We start from the raw sequence: 24,817 nt of genomic DNA, 5'->3' as shown, positions 1-24,817 counted from the left end.
AAGGACAATAATGCCGCCGATTTTCTCGCAAAATTGGCCACCAGGCGAGATCCATCTCCGAGCAGGATCTTCATCAACGATCTCCACGAGGCATCCACCTGCATCCTAGAAGGTCCAATCTAGACACACCCCAACACCAAGCCGACGCCTAGGGTCTCTAACCCCGATGCCAAGCCGGCGCTCGGGGGCTCCAACCCCAGTGCCTCTATGATGACGTCACCCACTGATGCCACCATATTGACACTCGATCAAACCGACTGGCGAGTTGCCAACCTCCTCGAGGAGGTTCTCCCGCTAGAAAGGACTGAAGCTCAATGGATGGCTCGACACACCAAGACCTTCATCGTGCTCGGTGATGAACTCTATAAACGAAGTCCATCGGGGGTGCTCATGAAGTGCATCCCCACCAACCAGGGGAAGCAGCTCCTCCTTGAGGTCCATGCTAGGATCTGCGGACATCACGTGGCCCCGAGGTCGCTGGTCAGAAAAGCCTTTTGCTAAGGTTTTTACTGGCCCACAACACTATGAGATGCAAAGAAGGTCGTCTGCAGGTGTGAGGGATGCCAATTCTATGCTCGGCAAACTCATTTGCCGGCACAGGAGCTTCAAACCATCCCCATCACCTGGCCATTCGCGGTCTGGGGCCTCGACATGGTAGGATCCCTCAAAAAGGGCCCGAGTGGCTTCACTCACCTACTCATAGTAGTCAAAAAGTTTACCAGGTGGATAGAGGTCAAGCCCATCACCAACATCCGCTCAGAAGAGGTTCCTCGACATCATCTATCAGTTCGTCGTTCCCAACTGCATCATCACTGACCATAGGAGTAACTTCACTAGGAAGAAGTTCCTAGACTTTAGTAATGGATACGACATCATAATTGACTGGGCCTCGGTCGGACACCCACGTACTAACGGTCAGGTCGAGCATGCCAATGGCATGGTCCTCCAAGGACTTAAGCCACGCATCTTTGACCGACTCAATAAGTACGCCGGGCAATGGGTTGCAGAGGTCCCAGCGATCCTCTGGAGCCTGAGAATGACCCCAAATCAATCCATAGGGTTCACACCCTTCTTCCTGGCCTACGGAGCTAAAGCAGTGCTGCCCCCTGACCTCGACCATGGCGCCCCAAGAGTAAAGGCTTTCGACCGTGACCGAGCCACGGAGGCTCAGCAAGACGCAGTCGACCTACTCAAGGAGGCCCATGAGACGACCGTCATTCGCTCTGCTCGCTAGCAACAAACTCTCCGTAGGTACCACAAAAGGAAGATCAGGGGAAGGATCCTCGAAGTCGGTGATCTCATGCTCCTGAGGACCCAATCAATGAAGGAAAAACACAAACTCTCTCCACCATGGGAAGGACCCTATATGGTAACCGAAGTGATCCGACCGGTGCCTACCGACTGGAGGACGACAACGGCAACATTCTCACCAACACTTGGAACATTGAACAACTACGTTATTTTTCCCTTAAATTTGGTCTTACCGCTTTTAGTCAACACTTGCTCTTGTAAAGCACCCCAGCCCAAACATTTTTAGCCCAGGTCGCTCGGGGGCTCCATGAGGGTACAATACTAAATACTACCTCTCTTTTTTACTATCGCATGGTAAAAACTTTTTACCCGAACAAAAGGGCAATCCATTCCTGTGATTACCCTACGTGACTTTATTCTTACTCCCAACCAAATGCACCCCGTCATGACCTACGGTTACGAGCAGCCGAGCCCCGCGGGCCATGCCTAGGTTCTTAAAAGATGTAGCCTACGGAACAAATGGGTAGGTGCGAAAAACAAAGGATGAAAACAAAGCTATGCTGGGATAAAAAACAAAGAACAGATAGTGATTCCATCACAAAAACAGAACTGATGTATTCATTGATACAAAAACTGTTCACACAGGGCTCCCCCACAAACTTAACGATTACATTTCCTGACTACTTCTACTCCAAATACTACTATGCCTGCTCAGCGGCATCAGCTGACACCAAAGGAGAAGCCACAGGCCTCGCTTGGTTCCACTCCCTTGACTTCGGCGAGCACAATGGGTACCTCAAGGACCCCACCCGGTTTCGCTCCCTCGACTTCGGTAAGCGCAACGGGTACCTCAAGGACCTCGCTCGGTTCTGCTCCCTCAACTTCGGTGAGCAAAACAGGTACCTCAAGTGCGTCGCACCCATAGATGCTCAACAGAAGAGCATGGAGCCCATGACCTTCTCATGCAGTCGAGGTAGCTCCTAGGCTAGGACGCTGCCCACCGAGGTTTGGCGACCGTGGCTGGAAGATATCTCATCAAACTTTATGAACTGGCCAACCTGAGCAGTTGTAGGCATGGAACCCTCCACCAGCACGATCCTAGGCAACTTCCCCTCCAACAAGGCTCACCCAGTGAAGACCCATCAAAAAGAGTCCACACACGGCTCCATCCCAAAAAAGGCCTCGTAGATGAATCCAGCGTGCCACCTCCTTCGGCGGAAGCCACCCCTTCTCAGGCAAAGACGGTCAACACCGCCTCGAGCAGCCTCTAGCTCGACATTGTGGTCTAGATTCATGAAGAGATCTGTGAGTTCTCCCCCTCACTTGCCCTCTCTCTCACTTAGGAACTGCCGTGGCTTACAGGCACTCTTGGTGAGAAGGAAGGAGGAGAGACAATAGTTGGAGAACAGGCAAAGGACTGTGACGAGAAGCCCTCTCCCTTCCCCTATTTAAGGAGGAAATGCGGCAGCTGAAGAAGGGCAAAGGATCAGAGCAAAAAACTCTCTCCCTTCCCCATTTAATGCAGATGGGATATGATGGGACACACTCTGACCGATGAGATGCACCCTGTCCGACGGAACAGCACCTGATCAGATGGGACGTGGCCAAGGTATGGCCCACCACTACCACACGACCGGGTGTGAAAAACAAAGCGCCACTACACATAGGCGGCTCTCTGCCTTCCCAGGCAGTACTTGTAAAGACCCAAACAAAGGGATCTCCGCCAGGAGAGACCAACATGCTTCCTAAGTCTGATCGAACGGCTCAGATGAACGCTGAGAGACAAGTAAGGAGCAAAGGGACGCCCACCATGCTGACTCCATCACGAACGACGAGCATGAATCCTGGTCGGACATTTCCGATTGAAGCTCCTCAAACCCCGTCACTCGAGTCATCAAGGTAACATTCTTGACCCCCACTCTTTCTTTATATAAATCATTCATACATCCATACACACATTCATTCCATACGCCTGCGCCCCCTAGATGATTCCACCCTAAATCGCCTGGGGGCTCAGGAACTAAAGGCATCGCACATGCGGCTAAATGCATCACAATGCTCCATGTTGCGTCATGAAGTGGCAGTTGCCTCATTCAACATGAGCAACGACCAACCGGGGTTCGAAGGCCGGCCCACGAAGGGCTTGAGGCCGCCTCGTGTCAAACAAAGCTAGGGGAGAAAATGTAGATGAGCCCTGTGCGGCCCTCACCCAGTCTGCCCTAAAGCAGACAAGGTCATCTCAACCTTCTCGTTTGATCCTAAACCTCCGCCAAACCTATAGAATCTCCATCAAAGGGGAGGCCAGCGGGCCACCCGGGTCAGTCTCCGGAACAACCCAGGCATCTGTCGGGTTGCAGGTAAAGGAGCAGTGGAATGTCACAAGAGGGCTATGCCGACCCCATCATGAACGACGGACCCGGATTCCACTCGATCATACCCGTTAGCGAGCTCACCGAGCGCGTCACTCGATCCCAAGTGATCGAGGCAAGCGATAAAGCTCAGCCCCTCCGGTTGTGAGAAACTAAGGACGGGGTAACGCACAAAACTCAAACCGACCCCTACCGAGCCCAACGGGGCTCAGGGGCTCAAGACACCTAAAACTAACTACCTCGGCTATGCGGGTTGCATCGGCGCTAGGATCCATGAGCCCCATCTCGCTTGATCCCTAACTAACTGCCTCGGCTGCGCGGGCTGCACCGACGCCAGGATCTACGAGCTCCATCTCGCCTAATCCCTAACTAACTGCATCGGCTGCGTCGGCTGCACCAACACCAGGATCCACGAGCTCCGACTCGCTCGATCCCTAACTAACTACCTCGGCTGCGTGGGTTGCACCGACGCCAGGATCCACAAGCTCTGCCTCGCCCGATCCCTAAACTAACTGCCTCGCCTGCGTGGGCTGCACCGACGCCAGGATCTGCGAGCTCCGCCTCGCCCGATCCCTAACTAACTGCCTTGGCTGCGCGGGCTACACCGACGCTAGGATCCGCGAGCTCTGCCTCGCTCGATCCCTAACTAACCACCTTGGCCGTGCAACGATGCCTTGGTTAACAACTCCGTCTCGCCCGATCCCTAAACTAACCGCCTCGGCCATGCAATGATGCCTTGGTTGACAACTCCGTCTTGACTAAAAAATATGCACACACACCCGCTAACAAAACCCCCTAGGCGATCCTACCCGAATCGCCCGGGGGCTCAGGGGCTACAACCACGGGTGCGCTCGCGCGCACTTGCTGACGAAACAAAACCTCTCTCGCTGGTGACACGAAAAACCCCCAGAAGATTTTGACCGAATCACCCGAGGGCTTAGGGGCTACACCCGTGGGTGCGCTCGCGTGCACCCGCCATCAAGACAAAAATCTCCTAGGTGATTCTACCCGAATCACCCAGAGGCTCAGGGGCTCCTGTTGGGTTCATAAACCCGAGGTCCCTCATGGACCAGCTTTCCAACAAAGGCTCGGCCCAACAGACAACATTGCGAGCAACGCGCAACTCTTAGGCTAGCCCAAGTACTTAAACGACAGGCCAGAAGGGTGATCCAATCTCCAATTGAAAGGCCTAGCCAAGGAGGAATGGCGCCCGCTTCCGACTCTGGCCCGCCTCTTCGACCAGAGCACTCGCTTCGGTCTCCAGCCCACCTTCAGATGGACTCTTCGATCGGAAGGCCTGGCCAAACACCGCTTCTGACTCTGACCCACATCTCCCACTGGGGATACATCGAACCCTTGCTTACAAGCTCCTTTCCAACTAGCGCAGTCAGTGCCGACTGGGGCCAACCGACCGGGGACACCCGCTCGGTAAGGGCTAGGAAATGGATGGAGAAAGTAAGGCAGGGCGCACAAGTCAAACCACAATACTAGGGACCGTACCCTATGCACCTGCCAGGTAGTACCCTGCGACCCTCCTGGCACGACAGAACTCAAGCAGTGTTGTAGGCGCCGATATTTTCCCCTACAGTGTTGTGGGCGCCATTAACTCCTATACCAGACAAATACGGTAAGGCTCCCCCCACATACCTCTGGGCATCGACAGTGTTGTGGGCACCGGCATTTACTGTACTAGACGAACATGGTAAAACCCCTTGCATGCCTCTGGGTATCAACAGTGTGGCAGGCGCCGACGTCTGCCATACCCAAAGAAGACAACACAACCTCCCACGTGCATCTGACATTCAACAGTATTGTGGGCGCCTACCATCATCCTGTACCCACCGGCATGGGCAACAAGACTTAGTAGCATATGTACTCTCTCCCTCTCACTTGTAAGGCCATCCGCTTCATCTATAAAAGGGGATGCGCTCTCTCCCAACAGATAAGTTGATTCAGATCGATCAGTTTACTAGTACACAACAACAGAACCACCAGGTTCAAACCACGAGCACACGCTCGAACACTTAGCACATAGCGGAGCTTCCGTCACTCTCGGTCCCTCTGACCAGAGTCCAACCGGACCTCTTGTACCCTCCATCTTTCTCCTTCTCGTTTGTAACCCACTGCAAACTTCGAGCACCCGGGCTCAGGAATAAAGTCACCGACTGACTCAAACTAGATGTAGGGCACGTTGCCTGAACTAGTATAAACCCTGTGTCATGAGTGCTAGGCCACCTCCGATCACCACGTATGGAAAAACTATAAATATTTACGTGTTGGTCACTTTCTACACCGACACTTGAACTCTTCAATAATCATTCCCTTGGATCAGTGCACCACTTTGTAGCCGGCTGTCCACAACACAATGTTGAATTTGTGCCTTACAAATGCCAAGTTCGCTAGGCATACAAGGATCCTCATAGAGGATGTTGAACCAATCCATAAACCCTCTTGCCCAATATATGTTTGTTGTGTTGGATTTAATTTGGGCTTGGCCCAATTTTAACTCAATTAAGTCAAATAAATCCTTAGGCACATATTAAATGCTAAGGTGTAATTATATAGTTTTAGTTATGTATGGAATTTTGACTAAACATTGACTTAACTTAAATAGGTGGACTATGTGTGCTCCTATTGAGAAGTTGAGAGACTACGGACGTGCCACATGCATCCGCCGCCTCCGAGGTGTAGTGAGCATGAGCATGTGACATGCACGAGCTTGTGCCGCACCGCTCGTGCCGCACCTCTCCACAACATGATGCGGTGCGAGTTGGGCCTTGGTTTTTCCACTTGAGCTTGGTTGATGGAGTCATCAACTCAGCAGTTACCTAGTCTCCATATTCTCCAAGATTACTCCTCCTTCCGTTTCCGGTAACTTTGTCACTGTCCATGTGTATCCTCTCGATGTGCCAGTGTGCTTCTTCGTCGTTCGTCTGTTTTCGGTAACTTTGTTGTCGTCCATGTGCATATCCTTCCGATGCTCCGGCTTCCTCCATGATTACTCGATCCGTCCTTTGTGATTACTTCGTCCGTCTGTTTTCGGTAACTTTGTGGTTGTCCATGTGCACATCCTTTCGATGTTCCAGCTTCCTCCTTGATTACTCCCGACGCTCCGGCTTCCTCAGTGATTACTCAGTGCACAACAGTTTGTCTATAACCGGTAACTTCGCCGCCATCCATATGCATCCTCTCGACGCTCTGGCTTCCTCCGTAATTACTCGGTCCATCCATTTCCAGTAACTTTGCCTCCTTCCATTTGACAATTATGGAGTAGTCGATGTGCGAGAGTTTTTATTGTAATTCTCTGTGATTACTCTGTCCGTCTATTTTTGGTAACTTCGCCATCATCCATGTGCATCCACTCGATGCTCTGGCTTCCTCCATGATTACTCTGTGCATCCATTTCTAGTAACATCGCCGCCGTCCATGTGCATTCTCCTGATGCTTTGGCTTCCTCTGCTCGGGCATAAGTATGAGAGGTAACTAGAAGCCTTGCGCTCCGTCTGTTCTCACTAATTTCGCTACTGTCTAGGTGCATCCTCTTGACGCTCCGGCTTCCTCCGCTCAGGCATAAGTACGAGAGATAACTAGAATCCTTGCACCAGACACAGAAACCACACCCTCTCTTCTCTGTCGAGTTGCTCTGAGTTTTCCCCAATCTAGTCTTCTGCACAAACAATAATTGGATGGCAGGCCTCTAGAACCGACGCCCACCTACGACACTTGCTTGGGTGTGCGGGCGAATTAGGTTTTTAGGGAGCACAATGACCTTGTGTGATTGCTTCTCTTCTGCCATGTCTTCTTCCCAACAACCAATACCTTCTATTAGCTATACATCGTCTTCCTAGTGGCCATTTGTGGAACTGTACTGCGAGCATCTACCTGCATCACCTGTGGTCTACTACTTTAAGCAACGCACTATGTCGACTAGTGCGAATGGCCTGGCACTACCGCAGGGTATATTTCTATTCTTACTATGTTTGTATTCATGTAAGGTTTTTGCTTTGATAAGTATGTTGTTTTGCTTGTATGCCACCGTTACTTCTATTGCGAGTAGTAGTAATTACACATGTACATACATGTCATCAAAAATATTCGTTACTGTTTTTTCTGGATTAAATTAAATATGAAAATACCTATTATCTAACATATTGAACGCCCCCTTTGCCAACCCTAAATTTATGCTTTATGATAATATGGCCAGTGTTTTTTTTACGATTACATAGCACAATGCAGACACTCACAATGCACACACTCACCCCTATGAATCTGGTCAGTGTTCTGCGCTAGCTAGGATTGACAGACTTGAACATTTTGTTTTGATGCATGGATTACCATGCCTAATAGGCTAATACAAATAATATATAATATGGTGGCAACTGGCAAGTGTTTTTGATGCAAGTATGCATGGTTAATTGTATATATTCTCAGGGACACCAGAATCGGAGACATACACGGTTGTAACGTACACTTGCACCTAAACACGCAATTAATACTCTTAAATCGACGGATATGATTTGTTTAATCAATAGCCAGAATTAAAATAACAAGTCCGCAGTCCGGCCCGTACATACTCTTATTAGTTGTTGCGCTATCTGCCTATCTCTATGGTCAATGGTTGAGCCCTTGCTTTCCTCTAATTAAGGTTACATTACACACAACAAGCTCCTGTCCAAACTTCTGACCCCGCCGGCTCCCAGTCCCAGCCCGGAGCTTTCACATTTTTCCTTCTTCACCTTTTGAAGAGTGTCCCCCCTTTGTCGACGCGCTCCAACTCCATGACTCTGTCGCCACCGCAGCCGCCGCCCTCCTCCAGCCCGAGGCACGCAGCGATCCAGGAGCTCAGGAGGGGTACCCAGCTGGCGGAGCTGCTCAGGCAGCAGGTAGAGCTCATCCCGGAGCCTAACCGCCGTCACGCTGCAGTGGTCAACGTGGGCCAAATATCCATGGCTATGGAGTCGTCGCTCTCCATTCTCCAGTCTGAGATGGAGCACCCCTTCGTCTCCAAGGTCATGGCTGCGCCCACAGCCTACTCCGACGGAGGCACCAGCAGGAGGGGCAGAAACGGTCCCGTGCCTCGTACAAGAAGGGTGAGGCACCGCCGAGGCAGAGCTGGAGATGAACTCCCGATGTGAGTACTACAAACCTATGATTTTTACTGCGTCTTGCATGCTACAAGCCTACAAGCTACTACAGTAAGTGGTGTTATTAAGACATATAACTTGCATAGTTGCATATAACTTTATGTGGATCTGCATATGGGCAAATGAGTTAATTTGCAGATCTGTTATAAACTTATTTGGGCTTAAGGTAACTAATTCACGTCACAGTTTACTACTGTTTACTTCCTTGCTCCATTATAGTTAATTAATTACTTGCTTTTGAGAGCGACGCGTTAAGAAAAATGGAACGTACTTAATAGTTTAGGCCTCGAGATTTCCAGATCTACATTACAATTTACAAAAAGGAAGAATATATTAGTTAGGTGTCTCTGTGCGCTTAATTTTTAATTTTATTCGAGGATCAATATTTCATGGTTATATAGGTAGGAAAGTTTGTAAAAAGTCATGCAGTGAAATTACATTCTCTTTCTCCTCCATCCATGTTATTCAGCAAGGAGATACTGACTGAGGCACCAGAAAACGATCGTTTCCACTGGACGAAATATGGTGAGAAGAATATCCTCTATGCTGAATATCCAAGGTATGTATCTTTGATGGAACTTCATAATGCATCACCAACGTACTCTAGCTAAGTCACCATATTAGCAGATTAATTCGTCATGAAAGATTATGATCATTCATCCGTTTTCTAATCCATCATGACACCTTTTACAAAGTACAAATACTATAGCTCGGTCAGCTTCCTTCTGCTTACACGTTTTTTTGGGTCTTTGCTTCTCTAAAAAAAGCAACTTTTCAGATAAGCATATCTTTGGTACATTGGATTTTAGCTTCTATCCTTGTACGAGTTTTTTTTTAATTCAGACCCAACAATTACTTATTCTATTTGGCCGGGCAGCTAGCTAGCTTCTGCTCCCTTAATAAGGATAACTCATCTTGTGTGGACTATGGAGTAGTAGGAGTTTATTATGGCTCCAATATTATAGCTGGACTTGGGCAATAGCTAAACTAAGGCCTTGTTAAATTTGTTTCAACTTGTAGATTGTAGATTGCAGCTTGTATACTTCTGTAACATCATTGCAAGCTGTAACCCGTGCACAATGTTTCCATCAAGTAGACAAGTAGTGTACATTTATTTATACTGTTTCCAATTATCCGTTGTGAGTCATGCATGTTTAGATTTCTGCGAATATATTATCGTAGTTATCTTCTAGTAAAAAAAAGTTTAGAAATTAAAGGAGTATGGTATATATATTCTCTCCGTTCTTGAAACTAGACGGACATTTATTTTTTGTGAGTGGACCTATCTTGTTTGATGCAGTACTGTTCAAGATGTGTTATCCTTAAGGTCTTGTTTGAATGTTATAGTATTCACCTTAATCCTTGGGGTGGATTTGAGGTGGAATTTAGTTCAAGTTCCACTCCAATCAACTCCAACACATATGGACTGATGCGAATCCGAGACTACATCCAAGCAAGGCCTAAAGAAAGACAGAAGTTAGCCTAATGTAATAGGTTATCCTCTCGAGGAATCACAAGCTAGATTATCCTTTGAGAAAGCATATTTAAATGCATAGCATTATGAAATTTATTTTAAACATGGTATAGATGCATGCATTCACATATATACATGCATGCATGCCCACAATGCACACACAAATATAGTTCATCTCTATGAGCATTTCTAAAAGACACTATGCTGGCTAGGGGTGGAATGTGGAAATGGTCAGATACGCATTGAATCGAATAGAAATGTCACTATTTACTATAATTTCTTTTGTTGAGGATGAATATGAAGGGCATACAACTGATCAGGTAGCTCATCTTTGTCATATAATTGAAATTGCCATAATTAATCATATTAAACTACAGACATTAGTTATATAGATTTAATTAAATTCTTTGTATACATTGTTATTAATATTGTTAGCCATTACTTTTAAATAGTTTCAATTGGTACATATTAATAATATAATAAAATGAATATAAATATATAGTCATTAGTCACATGAATAACTTTTAGATAGTTTCACCTGTATCGGAAATCCATCCATTCTTTTCATTATGTATCTAGAATTGCATGGAGAAAAATGATATAAAATAGATTTATACACATCCATTTAGTATCTATAGTAGAAATAAATACGAATATAGATGTTCATATTATAAGTTTTAATGAATATATAGATTCAAATAATTAGGATTTCATTCATTTCCATCTGCCCGTAGATGTTGAGATTTAACAAACTCACCTAGGTGCCTTTACTATTGAGAGCATGACACCTCCGCTGAAAGAATAAATAGTCGTAAATACGTGCACCCGTTCGGATTCGGAGAGTTGACATGTACATAAAATGTCGTTATCAGCCTGTCAACAATCTCTACTTCTAACTTATTATTGGCATGCTTTAATTTTCTCACTCGGAAAAAAGAAGTTTATTTCAAGATTTATATATGTTCATACTGTCGATCGGTTACTAATTTGCAGGTTATACTACAAGTGCGGTTACAGCGATGACCACAAGTGCCCAGCAAAGAAATACGTGCAGCAGCAAAGCAACAGCTACCCTCCACTTTTCTTGGTCACCCTGATCAACGAGCATACGTGCGACACCTTGTTCCGGGATAATGAGCCCAGCTCAAGCAGCAGTGGTTCGCAGGTTCTCGACTTCACAAAGGCATCGCTTTCTCCTCCATTGATGGCCGCTGCCTCAGAGTTGAAGAAAGATGAAGAAGACAGTATTTCTGTGTCTATGCACAGATATTCGTATTCGTATGATGAGTACTAGCTAGTCGTCTTCGTTGCCCACGATGTCGGCAGATGCATTCCAGATCATCAGGTAGATTTATCCTTGGGACCCGGGTGGTACGGTAGCGCATTCAGGGATTATTATCATATAGTGCATACCGAGTTTCCAAGCAGGCAAGCAGATTCACGCGGCAAGAGTTAGTAGCTTGGCATATGCACTTGACGTTTGATTAAGGATTTCAATGTACCGACCAGATCCAATCCCACGCATTTAATTATTTTCTCATTTCAGGGATCAATCACACGCTGGTCTCGGTGGGTGGGGTTTGATGGAGGGCCAGGCCGGTCATTTTTTCTCTCTTAATCTGTCCTAAGAAACTACAGAAATAAATCGATCTCCTTATATTTGATTTGTGGACGACGGAGAGAGTATGAATGTGATCAGACACTATTGTAAAAAACAGTAGCTGGTAAGTAAAGCTTTTTTAGAGACGGCTATAATAGCTATAGAGGTGGCTGTGTGCTCTGGCCACCTCTACTTTTCCATCTTCCGAGAATCCATCTTTAAGAACGGGCTGAACCAAGCCACACACCCCCTAGAGACCGATTACTAGAGGCGAGTCAAAATTCAGCCACCTCTAGAAATTATTTTACATAATATGTAAATCAAGCAAAAGAATAGCAAAAAAATACTCCTATGTCCCAAAATAGAAGTCGTTCTTGTTTTCCGAGAAGTTGGTTTTTTTTTTTAACTTTGACCAATTATATATAAAAGAATATTAATATTTATAATATATAATTAGTATTATTAGATAGATCGTTTAATATACTTCATAATAAACTTATTTGGAGATATAAATGTTACACGTATTTTCTACAAACATAGTCAAAGTTGAGAAAGTTTGACCTACATGTATCCCATAACGACTTCTATCGTGGGATGGAGGGAATAAGTTGGACATCACAAGTTACATGAAATACACACGCATGTGGCTTCCTCCCTTACCACCACTACCCCAGACTGGTTTTCTCTTGTCGGTAGGTACCTTCCCCTTCGACTCTACGTCTTCCGTCAGGGGCTCACGACCATCCCTTGCGTGCACTGAAATCCCGTCAGGAAAAGTCCCTCCCGTCGGTTGGCGCTGTCACGGGGAGTTTGACCATCAATTGTGGCTTTGTTCGCGCGCTGCAAGCAGGCATCTGGCCCACACAACAGAGGAAGCGTGCTGCGCACGACTACGGAAAGAAAGCGCATGGGAGGGGTTCAATATTTCGCGGCCGCGCTCATGACTTTACTTTCCCCAAATTTTTCATCTTCGTCTGCCGCCCCATCCGCACTCTCCACCTCGCTTGCGTCCTGTCCCTCACCCTCACCATGCCGCAGCCATCTAGCTGTAACACCTCGGGTGTTACGAGCTGACTTAGCATCTAAGTTAACGTCTCGGAGAAATCAAGCCGAATGGGTTTTCGAATTTTTAACAAGTTAGAACACGTATGAAACGGGAAAGCGATCTCGGTAAACAAAAACAAGATATAACTTGTGTATAGTGTTTGTGTAAAATGATGAGCGAATAGGGTAGATAAGAATGCAACTGTAATTTTCGGAAGTGAATATTGTAACTAGGGTTTTTAGGAGCTCAAACATCGAATCCGTGATTTAACGGGAACTTTCGTTGAATCGGCAAGAATTTGGATTGTGTTTAAAATATCATTTTTGATGAATTAAATTGAGTAAAATAGTTAAAAGGTGCTTAGATGTTTTGCTCCTATGGGTTAGTAGGAAGTATGGGCTATTGCAGGGAGTACGGGTTGGTCGAGGTTAATAGGTGAAAGCTCTAGTTTGGTTTTGGTGAATTGATGAAACCCTAAGTGCTAACCTAGTTTATCAAGTGATCATGAGATAGGTAGCACATTTCAAGTGGTGAAGCAAATGAAGATCATAGCATGATGATGATGATGCCATGACGATGATCAAGTGCTTGGACTTGGAAAGAAGAAAGAGAAAAACAAAAAGCTCAAGGCAAAGGTATAAATGGTAGGAGTTATTTTGTTTTGGTGATCAAGACACTTAGAGAGTGTGGTCACATTTAGGTTTGATAGCCGTACTATTAAGAGGGGTGAAACTCGTATTGAAATGCGGTTATCAAAGTGCCACTAGATGCTCTAACTCATTGCATATGCATTTAGGATCTAGTGGAGTGCTAACACCCTTGAAAATGTTTGTGAAAATATGCTAACATATGTGCACAAGGTGATACACTTGGTGGTTGGCACATTTGAGCAAGGGTTATGAACTTCACTGGTGGAGTGTCCGCCCGTAGAGTGCAGACAGTCCGACGGTGCCACCGGCGCCCTAGACAGAAAAGACGGAGGTCACTGTAAGTGACCGGACGCTGGTCTCGGTTGGACCGGCGCGTCCGGTTAGTGGCAGCAGAGGGTGTGCGTTTCGGTCTAATGACTGGACGCTGGGTCGCTCAGCGATAGGACGCTGGAGGCAGGGTCCGGTCTTGTTGTCGAGCAGCGCACAGAGGCTAGGGTCTCTGACCGGACGCTGACAGGGTCCGGTCGTGCATGACCGGACGCGTCCGGTAGGCAAAATGCGTTTCTGGAACCTTACTGAAAACGACCGGACGCTGGCAGGGTCCGAGGTGATTGATCTTCATTGTTATTCATCCTTGTGATTGATTGGTTCCTTCATCTACATGGCGGTATAACCTTCTTGATCACTCTCTTTACATTTCCGCAAACTAGTTGTCAAGCTCTTTAGTGTAGCTAGTTGTGAGAGCTTGCTTGCTTGGTTGGTGTGGCTCTTTAGTTAGCCTTTGAGAGCACACTAACATAGGGTAGTGTCATAGCTATTGTGTGAATAGATACTATCTAAACTAGAATTATGGTAGGTGGTTTGCATTTTGAGTAGCCTAGCGCAACACTTGCTTCGCCTCATAATTGTCTAACCATTTTATTAAGTATTGTTGTAGAAATTTTTATTAGGCTATTCACCCCTCCTCTAGCCATTAGGACCTTTCAATAGGGTTAGGCCTTTTAGAAATTAGGACAAAAGTGTTAAAAGTTGCTTAGCTCCAATCGAAGCTTTCGACTTTTCGAAGTCGGAAAAAGGAAATAGACAATGCCGTTTTGACATCCAAATTCTAACAAAAATTGTTAGGCACCAACTTCACGTTCTTGTACTGTTGGTTGTCCCTGAGTGTGCACTTGAGCATGGCTTAGGTTGTAGTGGTGTTGGGTGTTACGATACCCTCGTAAATTTGCTCTAACTTCATTAAAACGTGTCTGAATAGTGTTGTTGGCGCTCCGTTCATGAACGGACATTCAGAGCGATGAGCCCATGTTGGCATACATCTATCTTCTCCTCTAGTTGCTCCCTGCTCTTGGTGATTGCTTCACCAGATAGTTGGCACTGCTGGCTGTAGGATAGGGGAATTAGTTGAACTTCATCCGGGATTGTTAGCAGTTTTTGGCTCGCTTTAAAAACCGTGCTTAGCACAGTTGGTCTCGTGGGCGCGGTCACCATCCGAGCGCGAGCGCTGCCGCTACCGAGTTCCAACTATGGCCGGGCCACTACCTCTGGCAAGCTTACGGCTAGCTGACGCCGCGCGGCCTTGCCCTGGGCGATGGCCATTCCTAGCTAGCTGCGGCTGGTCTCGCTGTTGCACGCGCGCCGCGCTCGCACGACTGGCTGTTGGGCCGCGCCGTGGTTGCGGCTGCATCATGCGATCGACGTGGTGCTTGCCCCATCCCTCGTCCTACCTATCCCGCCTAGTCCTTAAGCTAGACCTTGCCGTCGTGATGAGTCGAGGGCCGGACGCAGCGGCGATGGGACGCTTCCCTGCCCTGTTTTGCCCGCTAGCCGGCACAGGCGATCTCGCTTGGGTCCTGCAGCTTGTTGCTATGAACGTCGCGCCAAGCCGCCTAGTCTCGTCACCTGTGTGCACGAGCTCGCTCTGCCACCGCCGACCAGAGCCCCGCTTTAACACGCCCTACCGCTCAAGCTCATCCGCATGCTTTTCCCCACGACGTGGCCTCAGCCTGGGCACCGCGCCCCGCCTTTTAAATTCGCCTAGCCCATGGTTTCTCAGCCCATCTCCTCATGTCAGTAAGTAGCAGGGAGAGCTAGCTAGCCACCTCAACCGCATCTGGCCACGGTAAAGTCCTACCCCGTGACAATTCGGTGATTAGCTCATCGTGGGCCATGTTCGCCACCATGACCTTGGACTGGGGAGAGAGGTAGGATTGGAGCGGTAATAGTTCAATTGCTTGTGGCTTTGAACTCGCTTTGACTCACGCCCTTTGGTGCTCGCACAGTTTTGGCCAGGAAGCTCTCCATCGATGCAGTGACGCATCGGTGCTGCGCTCGGAATGCCGCTGCATGGATCGGCTGCACGTGGCTAGGCCATCTCGGCACCCCTACGCCTCAGCCGCCACCGCAGCTCGAATCCCGGTGAGCTATTGGTGCTTATTCGCTAACCCCTTCCCTCTATGGCGCCATAGGTCGTTGGGACGGATGTGCCGCCATCGCGATTAGCCGCTCACCACTACGGCTCTCGGCAGTGCACCACCGAGCCTCTAACCGCCACCCACCCCTGAGGGTTTAGCCGTAGGTAGTGGTCGGTTCGTGGTTGTTGTCACAGTAAGTCTAGCATGACCGGTGTAGCCGCCGTTGCCGCCGCACCGCCACGCACGGGCACGCCTGGAACCGCCCCGTTGCGAAGGCAACTCTTTTTGAGGTGTTTTGTGCAAAGACCTAGTCTAGATAAACAGTACCTCACTGCGTCGTTTGATTTCCAAAGAGCACAGGCCCTCCTTTGCAAAAACGATCGCGCGCGCGGGCTCTCCCGCCTTGGGCCGTTGCTGGGCCAGCTGTTGCACGCGGCCGCGCCTCGCGTTGGGCTGCTGGGCCAAGTAAGTGGTCGCCGGCCCTTTTCTTTTCTAAAGCGTTTCCTAATTTAATTGCTAAAAGCAAACTTGTAAATTCAATAGAAAATTTTGTAGTTAACCAAAAAATATGAAACCAATTTTGTTAAGTTCATAAAATTATGATCCACCTGCTAGTATATTTTGTTCACCTAGTTTCATAATACTTTCAAGAGTAACCTAATTAATTTGAATACTTAATATTGCGAAAACTCAAACTTGTAGGAATTGCTGTGGCAAATTGGTAGCAGTGTTGACTCTGGAATTTTAACACCAAAATCCTAACATTTTTAGTATATATATATATATATATATATATATATATATATATATATATATATATATATATATATATATATAACAAAATAAAGAAATACTTTGAAATGGTATAACTAAAATACTATGGTAAAATAGCGCGTTGTCTACAGTGTTGCTGTCGTAGTGTGTCCGAATCCTCAAATCACAAATTGGTAGCAGTGTTGCTGTCGTAGTGTTTATTTATAACCCTCACTAAAGGTTTTTATAAGAAAAGATGTAAAATATGCTAGCATCTCTCGTATATAAATGTCCACTATGTTAATACTCCACCATGTTATTAAATTAATCTTTATTTCCTCTGTAACTCTGATAACATTGCTATATTCCACTGTTATAATCAATTGAAGTAATATTTTATTACTATAATAAAGTAATGTAAGACAACTGCCGTCCCTAGCCTCTCTCCTGTTCCTCCCTGCCCCTCACCGTGCCGCAGACTGCCGTCCCTAGCCTCTCTCCTGCTCCTCACCGCGTCTTATCCACCAGCCGTCGCGCCGGAGTCATCTGGTGCCGCCACTGTCATCTATCGCCACCACCCAACCACCTGCGCCACAACTAGCTCACTTACGCAATGGAAGCTATCAGCTGGAGATGAAGCAAATGTCAAGCTGTATTTTTTCATAGATAAAGAAACTGAATCCGGCTTCATCCCTTAACTAAGGAATCAGGCCACTTATTACATAAAATGAAACTAACATAAAACATATCGAATTCAAAACTCAATCCTAGCATATTATTTGGCCATCCAAAGAAAGCAAAGAAATGCATAGTCACTACTTCTCTGGCTCCTTGGTGAATATGATCTTTGTTGTCATCACATAGTTGTAGTTACGTCCAATGTTCTAACTAGTGTGTTTCTCTGAACAAGATAAAAAGAGTTTTAGATTGGCATTTGTTAAAAAAACAACTTTGTTCCTTGTAAGCCTTGTTGACCAGCAAATGATTGCACTTCATAACAACAAAGAATTGCTTATTCCACGTCCTCGTTTGTACCGTCTATGAAAAAGGTCAATAACATCCAAAGGTAGTCTTAACCCTAAACTATATATGTGTACCGCATGCCAAATTTTTTTTGCATAAATGCAAACTATATAACCTTTTTTTTTCTTGTTTAAGCCTTTAACAATCCGTTTGATGCGAGAATCTTGAAAAAACACTTCTTAATAATTTTAAGCTATGTGAAACAGAGCCTAATTATCGATCTAGATTCGTGTTGCCTCTTAAGTCACATGGTTAACAAGCACCGTTGTGAGTCGGTGAGCCTGTGACATGGCCGGGCAGTAGCAAAACGTAAGCAAGCTCCTGGAGGCTGGAGCTAGCTTGTGTGACTTGACTTTGAGAACGTGCGCAGCTAGCGATCTTGATTGGTGATATACACCATTGACTGTACATATCCTCCTCCTATATACAAATCTGGATTGAGCTATAATTTTATATATAGAATTAAATTAAAACCATTAATTATTGCTTCTCTTCTTCCATGTGTCTGTGTGCATCAGTTTGCTACGCAAGCGTACGTATAAAGTACAAAGTGGTGGCGTAAATTGTAATGATATCCGAGTCGTCCCAGGCGGTGTGAAACCAAGTGACGCTGCATGCGTATGTGTTCCCTGCAAACTCAGCAGATTAACATATCGTCCACACGGCTTCTTCACCTGATCATAACGTCGATCACCTGGTGATGACTAGAATAATAGCCAAAGCATCAACTTCCTCAAAAAAAGGGGGAAAATAACCAACGCATCAAACGCAACTTGCTCATCAATCAAAATGTAAATAAAATGACCAAAGCATAATCCAAGGCGGAATAGTCTTCCACATATTTCTCCCATTCCAAGACGGACAGATCACCGACCGGCATGAGATTCTAACAATTCCTTTTTAAGAGAAAAACAATGAAGGATTGATTATATTGTATAGTACAGCAGTAGCTACTTACGTCACGGCGCTGACGCTACCCACGATGACGCAGAGTAGTGACGCACATGGGCGCACGCACCACGCAGTGGCTAACAACGTTAACGTGCGTGGTGGTACTGGTAGCGATCGTCGTCATTAGCATGGATTATGAGTTATCATTATGACTACTCGCTCAACAACTTCTGCATCAGTCCTAGTAATAATGTTTAAATAGACAAAAAGAAAAAGACTCTTGCATCGGTCGCGCTGGAAACCACGTGAAACACCACAGGGAGTTTGAAAAAAACACCTGCTTACTTCAACTAGCTAGATCTGCAAAGTGGTTTTACCATTCTTGTTGACAGCAAGTCAGCAGCGTTCAGGAATCAGATCTCAGCAATTTGTTTAAGACTTTCGAAGGCAACTACAGGGATCTTTCTTCTTAGAAGTTGTTATACATTTGGACAGTGAGGAGCAGGTTTATCTTTGACGTCGTGCACCCAACTATTTTTCCTATCAAACAGATTTCCATTTTAGTTAAGATCTTAGTTTTTCATAGGGGGCTTTTCATTTCTGGGTTTTGCTCTCCCTTCTTCCAAAGTAGACCTAAAGGGGAGGGGAGAGGACGTGTGAGTCACCTCGGCACAGGCGACGTGGCAGTTCAACTAAAACGGCGCGCTGGAAGGAGGACAATAGAAGTCAAGCTAGTATTAGCAATGTCACTGTGATGCACGTTACCGCACCATCACCTTCCAAGAACACAGACGCCAGTGGGGAATAGGTGAGGGCTGGCCATTCATAGCACCAGCTACCTAGCCGTAAGCCAGATGGCGCAGGCGACACCAGTGGTCGAGCTCACAAACTCCAAACTCTAGATGAGTAGGTAGTGAGGGCATGCGAACAAGTGGGTGGAACTATTCCTTACTTTTTCACATTTTGGCCATTTAAAAAAATCACATGTGTACCTTTGAACGACCTTATTCTGAATATAGACATTAGGGTAGGCGCCATGACATTTGGCGTTGAGGTTGAACGTCTCGGGGGCCAAAGGATTTGGCGCCAAGCTTTACGCGCGGTCAGATTACAGCGTGGTCCCTATGTGGCATAGATCGGCGCCATGAGGCTTAACGCCAAGGTCAGGAAAGTTATCTAGAAACTAGAAGCTCTAGTTCTAGTTCTTGGCTAATATGAGCACCCTGTGAAGAAGCCTCACACTAGAGTCTAAGGTATGACCATGGTGGAGATATTATGATATATTTTTTATTAGAGAAAGTTGATCATGTTCATGAGTTGATTAAAAATCTATATGCTTCTAATTATGTTTTCATCTATTATGATTGTTCTAATCCCTAGACTAATCTTAAGTTCATGTTAGATCATTTTTAGCATGTTCTTGTCAGGAGTTCCGACGTGAGTCGGGAGTTCCGACGGTCAGGAGTTCCAGCATTCATCGGGAGTTCCGACGCCTCACAACTTCAATGTAACTTAGTTACCGTTGGCGCAGTGTAAGTCGTACCGGACGTGTCCGGTATTACAACGGCTATAAAACGGCTAGTTTTTACAAGGGGCTATAAATACCCCCAAGCCTCCACCTTTGGAGGCTGCTGATTCTGCTCATACACACACACGTTTTTGAGTCTTGCCAACTCTCCCAACCCTCTCTTAGTGAGTGATTGATCAAATTTGCCAAATCAAATTGTGGGTTGAGTGAAATTCAAAAAGAGAGCAATCCAACCACTTGAGCACTTGTGCATATTGTCAATCTCGTGATTCGCATTTGTTACTCTTGGACTCTTTGGTCCTAGACGGTTAGGCGTCACCGGAGAGCACCCGAGAGATTGTGGTGTGCCTCAGAAAGTTTGTAACGGTCGATTCCGCAGCCTCGGAATCAACTAGTGGAAGGAAGAAAAAGGAGTTGGAAAAGACTCTGGCTAGAGTGACCTTTGTGATATCCTCTAGGGCTGACCTTCGCTGGGTCGTCCGCAGCCCCCTCAATGGAGAGTAGGACTCAAACGAGTCCAAACTTCGGTAAAACAAATATCATGTCTTAATTCGCATTTCATTTGATATTTGTATTGCTCTAGCTCTTGCGTAGGTTCTGTGTGTATATTATCATCTCCAGTAGATACCTGCAGTTTGGCTTGAAGCTAGAAATCGAAAGGAGCAAGTTTGGGGCTGCTTTGCAGAAATCGTGTATACCGGACACGTCCAGTATTCATACCGGACATGTCCGGTATTGATAACTGTGCGAGGCTGCTTTGTAGAACACGTTCATACCGGACATGTCCGGTATTTGAGCTCAGTGCTGAATTTATTTGATCATTGCACTAATCGTTGTGATGCAGGATTGTGGCTCCTAGATTTATTTAGTATCTTTTACATACTCTGTGGCTAACTTGTGAGGGGTGGTATTACTCTTATTTGCCCTTTACTAATCATTTCCGCATTTAAAGGTGTTAATTTTTAAAAATGCCTATTCACCCCCCCCCCCTCTAGGCGGCATCCTAGGTCCTTTCAATTGGTATCAGAGCGAGGTTCTCACCTAAAGCTTCACCGCCGTGAGAAAAGGATGTCGATGCCTATCGAGTTGGAGCCGGTGCTTCTCCAAAATGATGGTTCAAACTTTCTACCTTGGTCAATACATGTACTCAATGCTTTTAGAGACATTAGTCCTCTTGTTGAGCATATTGTGGATGCAAGCATACCTCTTTCTATAGTTGATTGGAGCAACTACAAAAATTTGTCAAAAGAGGAAGAGATATGCGTGCAACTCAATGCTCAAGCTATTAATATTATTTTGAGTACATTGAGTGTAGAGGTTCAAGATGAGGCAATCTTCAATGGACAACCACCTTCGGAGAGTGCTCATTTCATTTGGACTAGACTTTTTGATTTATATGGAAAATCCAAATGTGATGATGCACTTGAGATCGAGTCAATGGAAAGTATGTCCATTGTGTCATCATACAGCGAAGAAGCCTCACAAGACCTCAAGAGCGCTGAGCCAGAGCAAGAAGTTCAAGCAGCGCGTGACCTGCTGTCTGCTTGCATGTACCGAACGTGTCCGGTATGGCCGAGGCAGTAGACCAGCGAGCAGCTATTTGCAACGATGCTCAAGCCCGGTGGCGACCAAGTGATGAGTCAACCTTAGTATCTCATGATACTCATCACTTGTGTCTCATGGCCAAGAAAAGCAAGAAAAAGAGTAACAAGAAAGATCAAGAAAAGGAGAAAGCACAAGTAGATGATCAAGATGAGAGTGATGTTGAAGTTGAAGACAACTACAACCTTGATCATCTCAACCGCAAAGACAAGTTCATCATCATGAAGATAGTTGAAAAGAATGATGAGCTTGAAGAAGAGATTGAGAAGTAAGAGCAATCACTTCAGAAGCAAGAATTGTTTCTCATCTCCAAGATGAAAGAACTAAAGGCTCTAAGTGAAAGGTATGAAAAATTGTCAATTGAGCATGCTTTAGTTACTAACTCCTCTTCTAGTGTTTCACAACTAGAGAAGGAAAACTTTGAGCTCAAGGCAAGGCTAGATGAACTATCAAGCAAGTATAATGTGCTACAAGCAAATTATGTTCATCTAAAGTGCTCTCATGAGGAAGTAGTAGAATCAAGCATCATGCTTGAGGTGGCTCATGAGGTTGTGATTACATCGGTAAAATTTTCTCAACCTCTCACACATCCACTCACTAGTACACCATCTCAATTAAATGTTTCTTATACTAATGAGTGTGCTCCTCAAGCAAGCCAATCTTCGATTGAGCTAAATCTCATAGAAAACATAGAGCTCAAAGAAGAGGTGAAAAGATTAAAGAAAGATGTGATTCGATTGAAGGGTAAGGAGAAAGCACAACCTTCTCAAGATAACCGTGATAACATGGTGAAGAAGCTTGAGAAGGGTTCAAACTTTGCTTCCTCCAAAACCCAACAAAGGAATCACATCTCAAGCAAGGCCAACTCAACCAAGAGCAAGAAACATGGAAAAAGGATGTGCTATGATTGTGGATTGTATGGACATGAGTGGGCTATGTGTCCACACAAGAGTTGGGCCGATAAGGTTGAAGCCGCCAATCAAAAGGCTTCTACCAAGGAGGCCAAGCAAATGAAGAGTGGTGGACAAAGTGCTTGTCTCATGAGCAAGAAATTGGGACATCCTACCAAGAAATGCCCAATGTACAAAGAGGCAAGAAAGGAAGCCCAAGTTGCAACAAGAAGATGCTATGGATGCAATGAGATGGGACATAAGGTTGATAGATGCCCATACAAGCAAAACAAGCATAGAGCAAACAAAGGCCGCATATGCTATGCTTGTAGAAGAAGGGGGCATCTAAGCTATGAATGCCCAAATAGTAACTCACCTAAGCCGAACACATTTGTTTATAATGATATGCTTAGGAAGACCATAAATAGAGTTAGCATTAGCAAGGTGATGTGTTCACCACAAACTAGTGCTAATACCATTTGGGTGCCTAAGCACTTGTTGATTAACCCAAAAGGACCCAACAAGAGTTGGGTACCAAAGTGTGCTTAGGTTAATGATGTAGGTACTTGGTGATGAGATGAAGGCTTCGGGGTGGTTGAGCAAGTAAATTGAAAATATTCACTCAATCTATCAATCAATTCTCATCATAATCTTATATATGGTTGACCTGAAGATAATTTAATAAATAATATCATCTACTTCATCCACACCATTGGTAACAAGTACCTAAACCTCATAGGATAGCCACTTTATTTGTTTTGTGCTCAATAGGGTCACAAATAGGTATATTTGTGAAACATTAAATGTGGCTAATTAATTTCACTTGAGATTTATCATGTTTGCCATATGATGCTTTTGATCGCTCTCTAGTAGAGTAATTTATTTGTTGAGATGCTAGTATACAATAAATAATAAAGCTAAACAAAGAATCACAAGCAGCAAATTAATTGTGTCTGTCCTGCACCTACCGGACGTGTCCAATATTACTACCGGACGTGTCCGGTATGGCCAGGGATAGAAAGTAAGTATTTTTGTTCGTTGTATTCCGGACGTGTCTGGTATACCTACCGGACATGTCCGGTATTGTAGGAACCAGAACACTAATTGGATAAGCAACTGAGTTTTTGACCCATATATTTTCATATATCCTCAATTTACTCAGAAGCTTGTGGTTTACCAAATCTAAGTGGATTGTGAGCATCTCTTATACTCAAATTTACTTATGGCAATTTATTTGGTTGTGGTTCAAAATAGAAAATTGACTCCTAAATTCTTAATAGAATAAAGTGCTTGCTGAAAGTCATTCAAATTACATAAGGCACTTATTTAGGGGCAGCTAAGTTTTTATTTTTCACCATTGTGGATTAACAAATTTATCTAGCATTCTTTGTAGTTCTTCGGATGAAAATGTATCTAGCATGATTATTTGGCAATTGAGGTCAACATAAAGATCTTCATGCTATTTATCTTCTTAGTGGTATTCTTGTGGGCTCAAGGCAAAGGTATGTGTTTACATACATATATTGTAAGTGCATCTAAGGCCCTTTATATGTTAGAATGTGCATTTGTGTGACATAGGAGAGATATTTTTCAAAACCCATAACTAGCATGTGTAGGTGGTGTGAATTTGAAAAACTATTTGAATCTTGGTCTTTGTGACCTAGCCTTGTCATGTGATGATTATAGCTCTCCTTGATTGTTTGATTGGCTAATCACACATGACATGGCTTTCTTAAGTCCACAATCTACTATGTCTCACTCTATCTCTCTCAAGTAAGCGAAATCTTGTATATGCCAAATATTTGGAAAAGAGAAAATCAATTTATGGTATTGGATAAGGAAAGTGATGATACTCGGTTTGGATCAAGATTATATACCTTTTTGGACTGAGAAATAACAGAAAAGGGGATTGGAAGAGAGAAAATACTTTTTGGAATTATTTGGGCTAGCCCGCGTATACCGGACGTGTCCGGTATGAGCGGGGCTATAAAACCGAGCGTACCCCTTCGGCCTAGAACTCCTTCCAACCAACCCAGCCACTGACTTCTTCCTCTCCTAGGGCCACCGGGATTTCACCAAGAAAAGGGAGAGAGGGAGATTGCATTGGAGAAGGCTTGCATCAAGGATTGAAGGCCCGTGGATTTGGATTTCACATCGCTCTCTCATCTCTTCTCTCAAGGTAC

General features: G+C 45.4%; 1 protein-coding gene across 1 annotated transcript; it reads left to right on the top strand.

Annotated features, from left to right (window-relative positions):
* The first annotated feature begins 8,398 nt into the window (after nt 1-8,398).
* Nucleotides 8,399-11,532, top strand: LOC136511649 (probable WRKY transcription factor 70). The gene is made up of 3 exons (XM_066505691.1): nt 8,399-8,751; nt 9,234-9,323; nt 11,232-11,532. Exons 1-3 carry the CDS (start codon nt 8,399-8,401, stop codon nt 11,530-11,532), a joined length of 744 nt encoding a protein of 247 aa, XP_066361788.1.
* Nucleotides 11,533-24,817: the final 13,285 nt, after the last annotated feature.

The sequence above is a fragment of the Miscanthus floridulus genome, chromosome 16 (genome assembly GCF_019320115.1).
Source record: "Miscanthus floridulus cultivar M001 chromosome 16, ASM1932011v1, whole genome shotgun sequence".
Classification (NCBI taxonomy): Eukaryota; Viridiplantae; Streptophyta; class Magnoliopsida; order Poales; family Poaceae; genus Miscanthus; species Miscanthus floridulus.
Note: the sequence above shows the minus strand (reverse complement) of the source record. Positions and strands in the feature narration are given on the sequence as shown.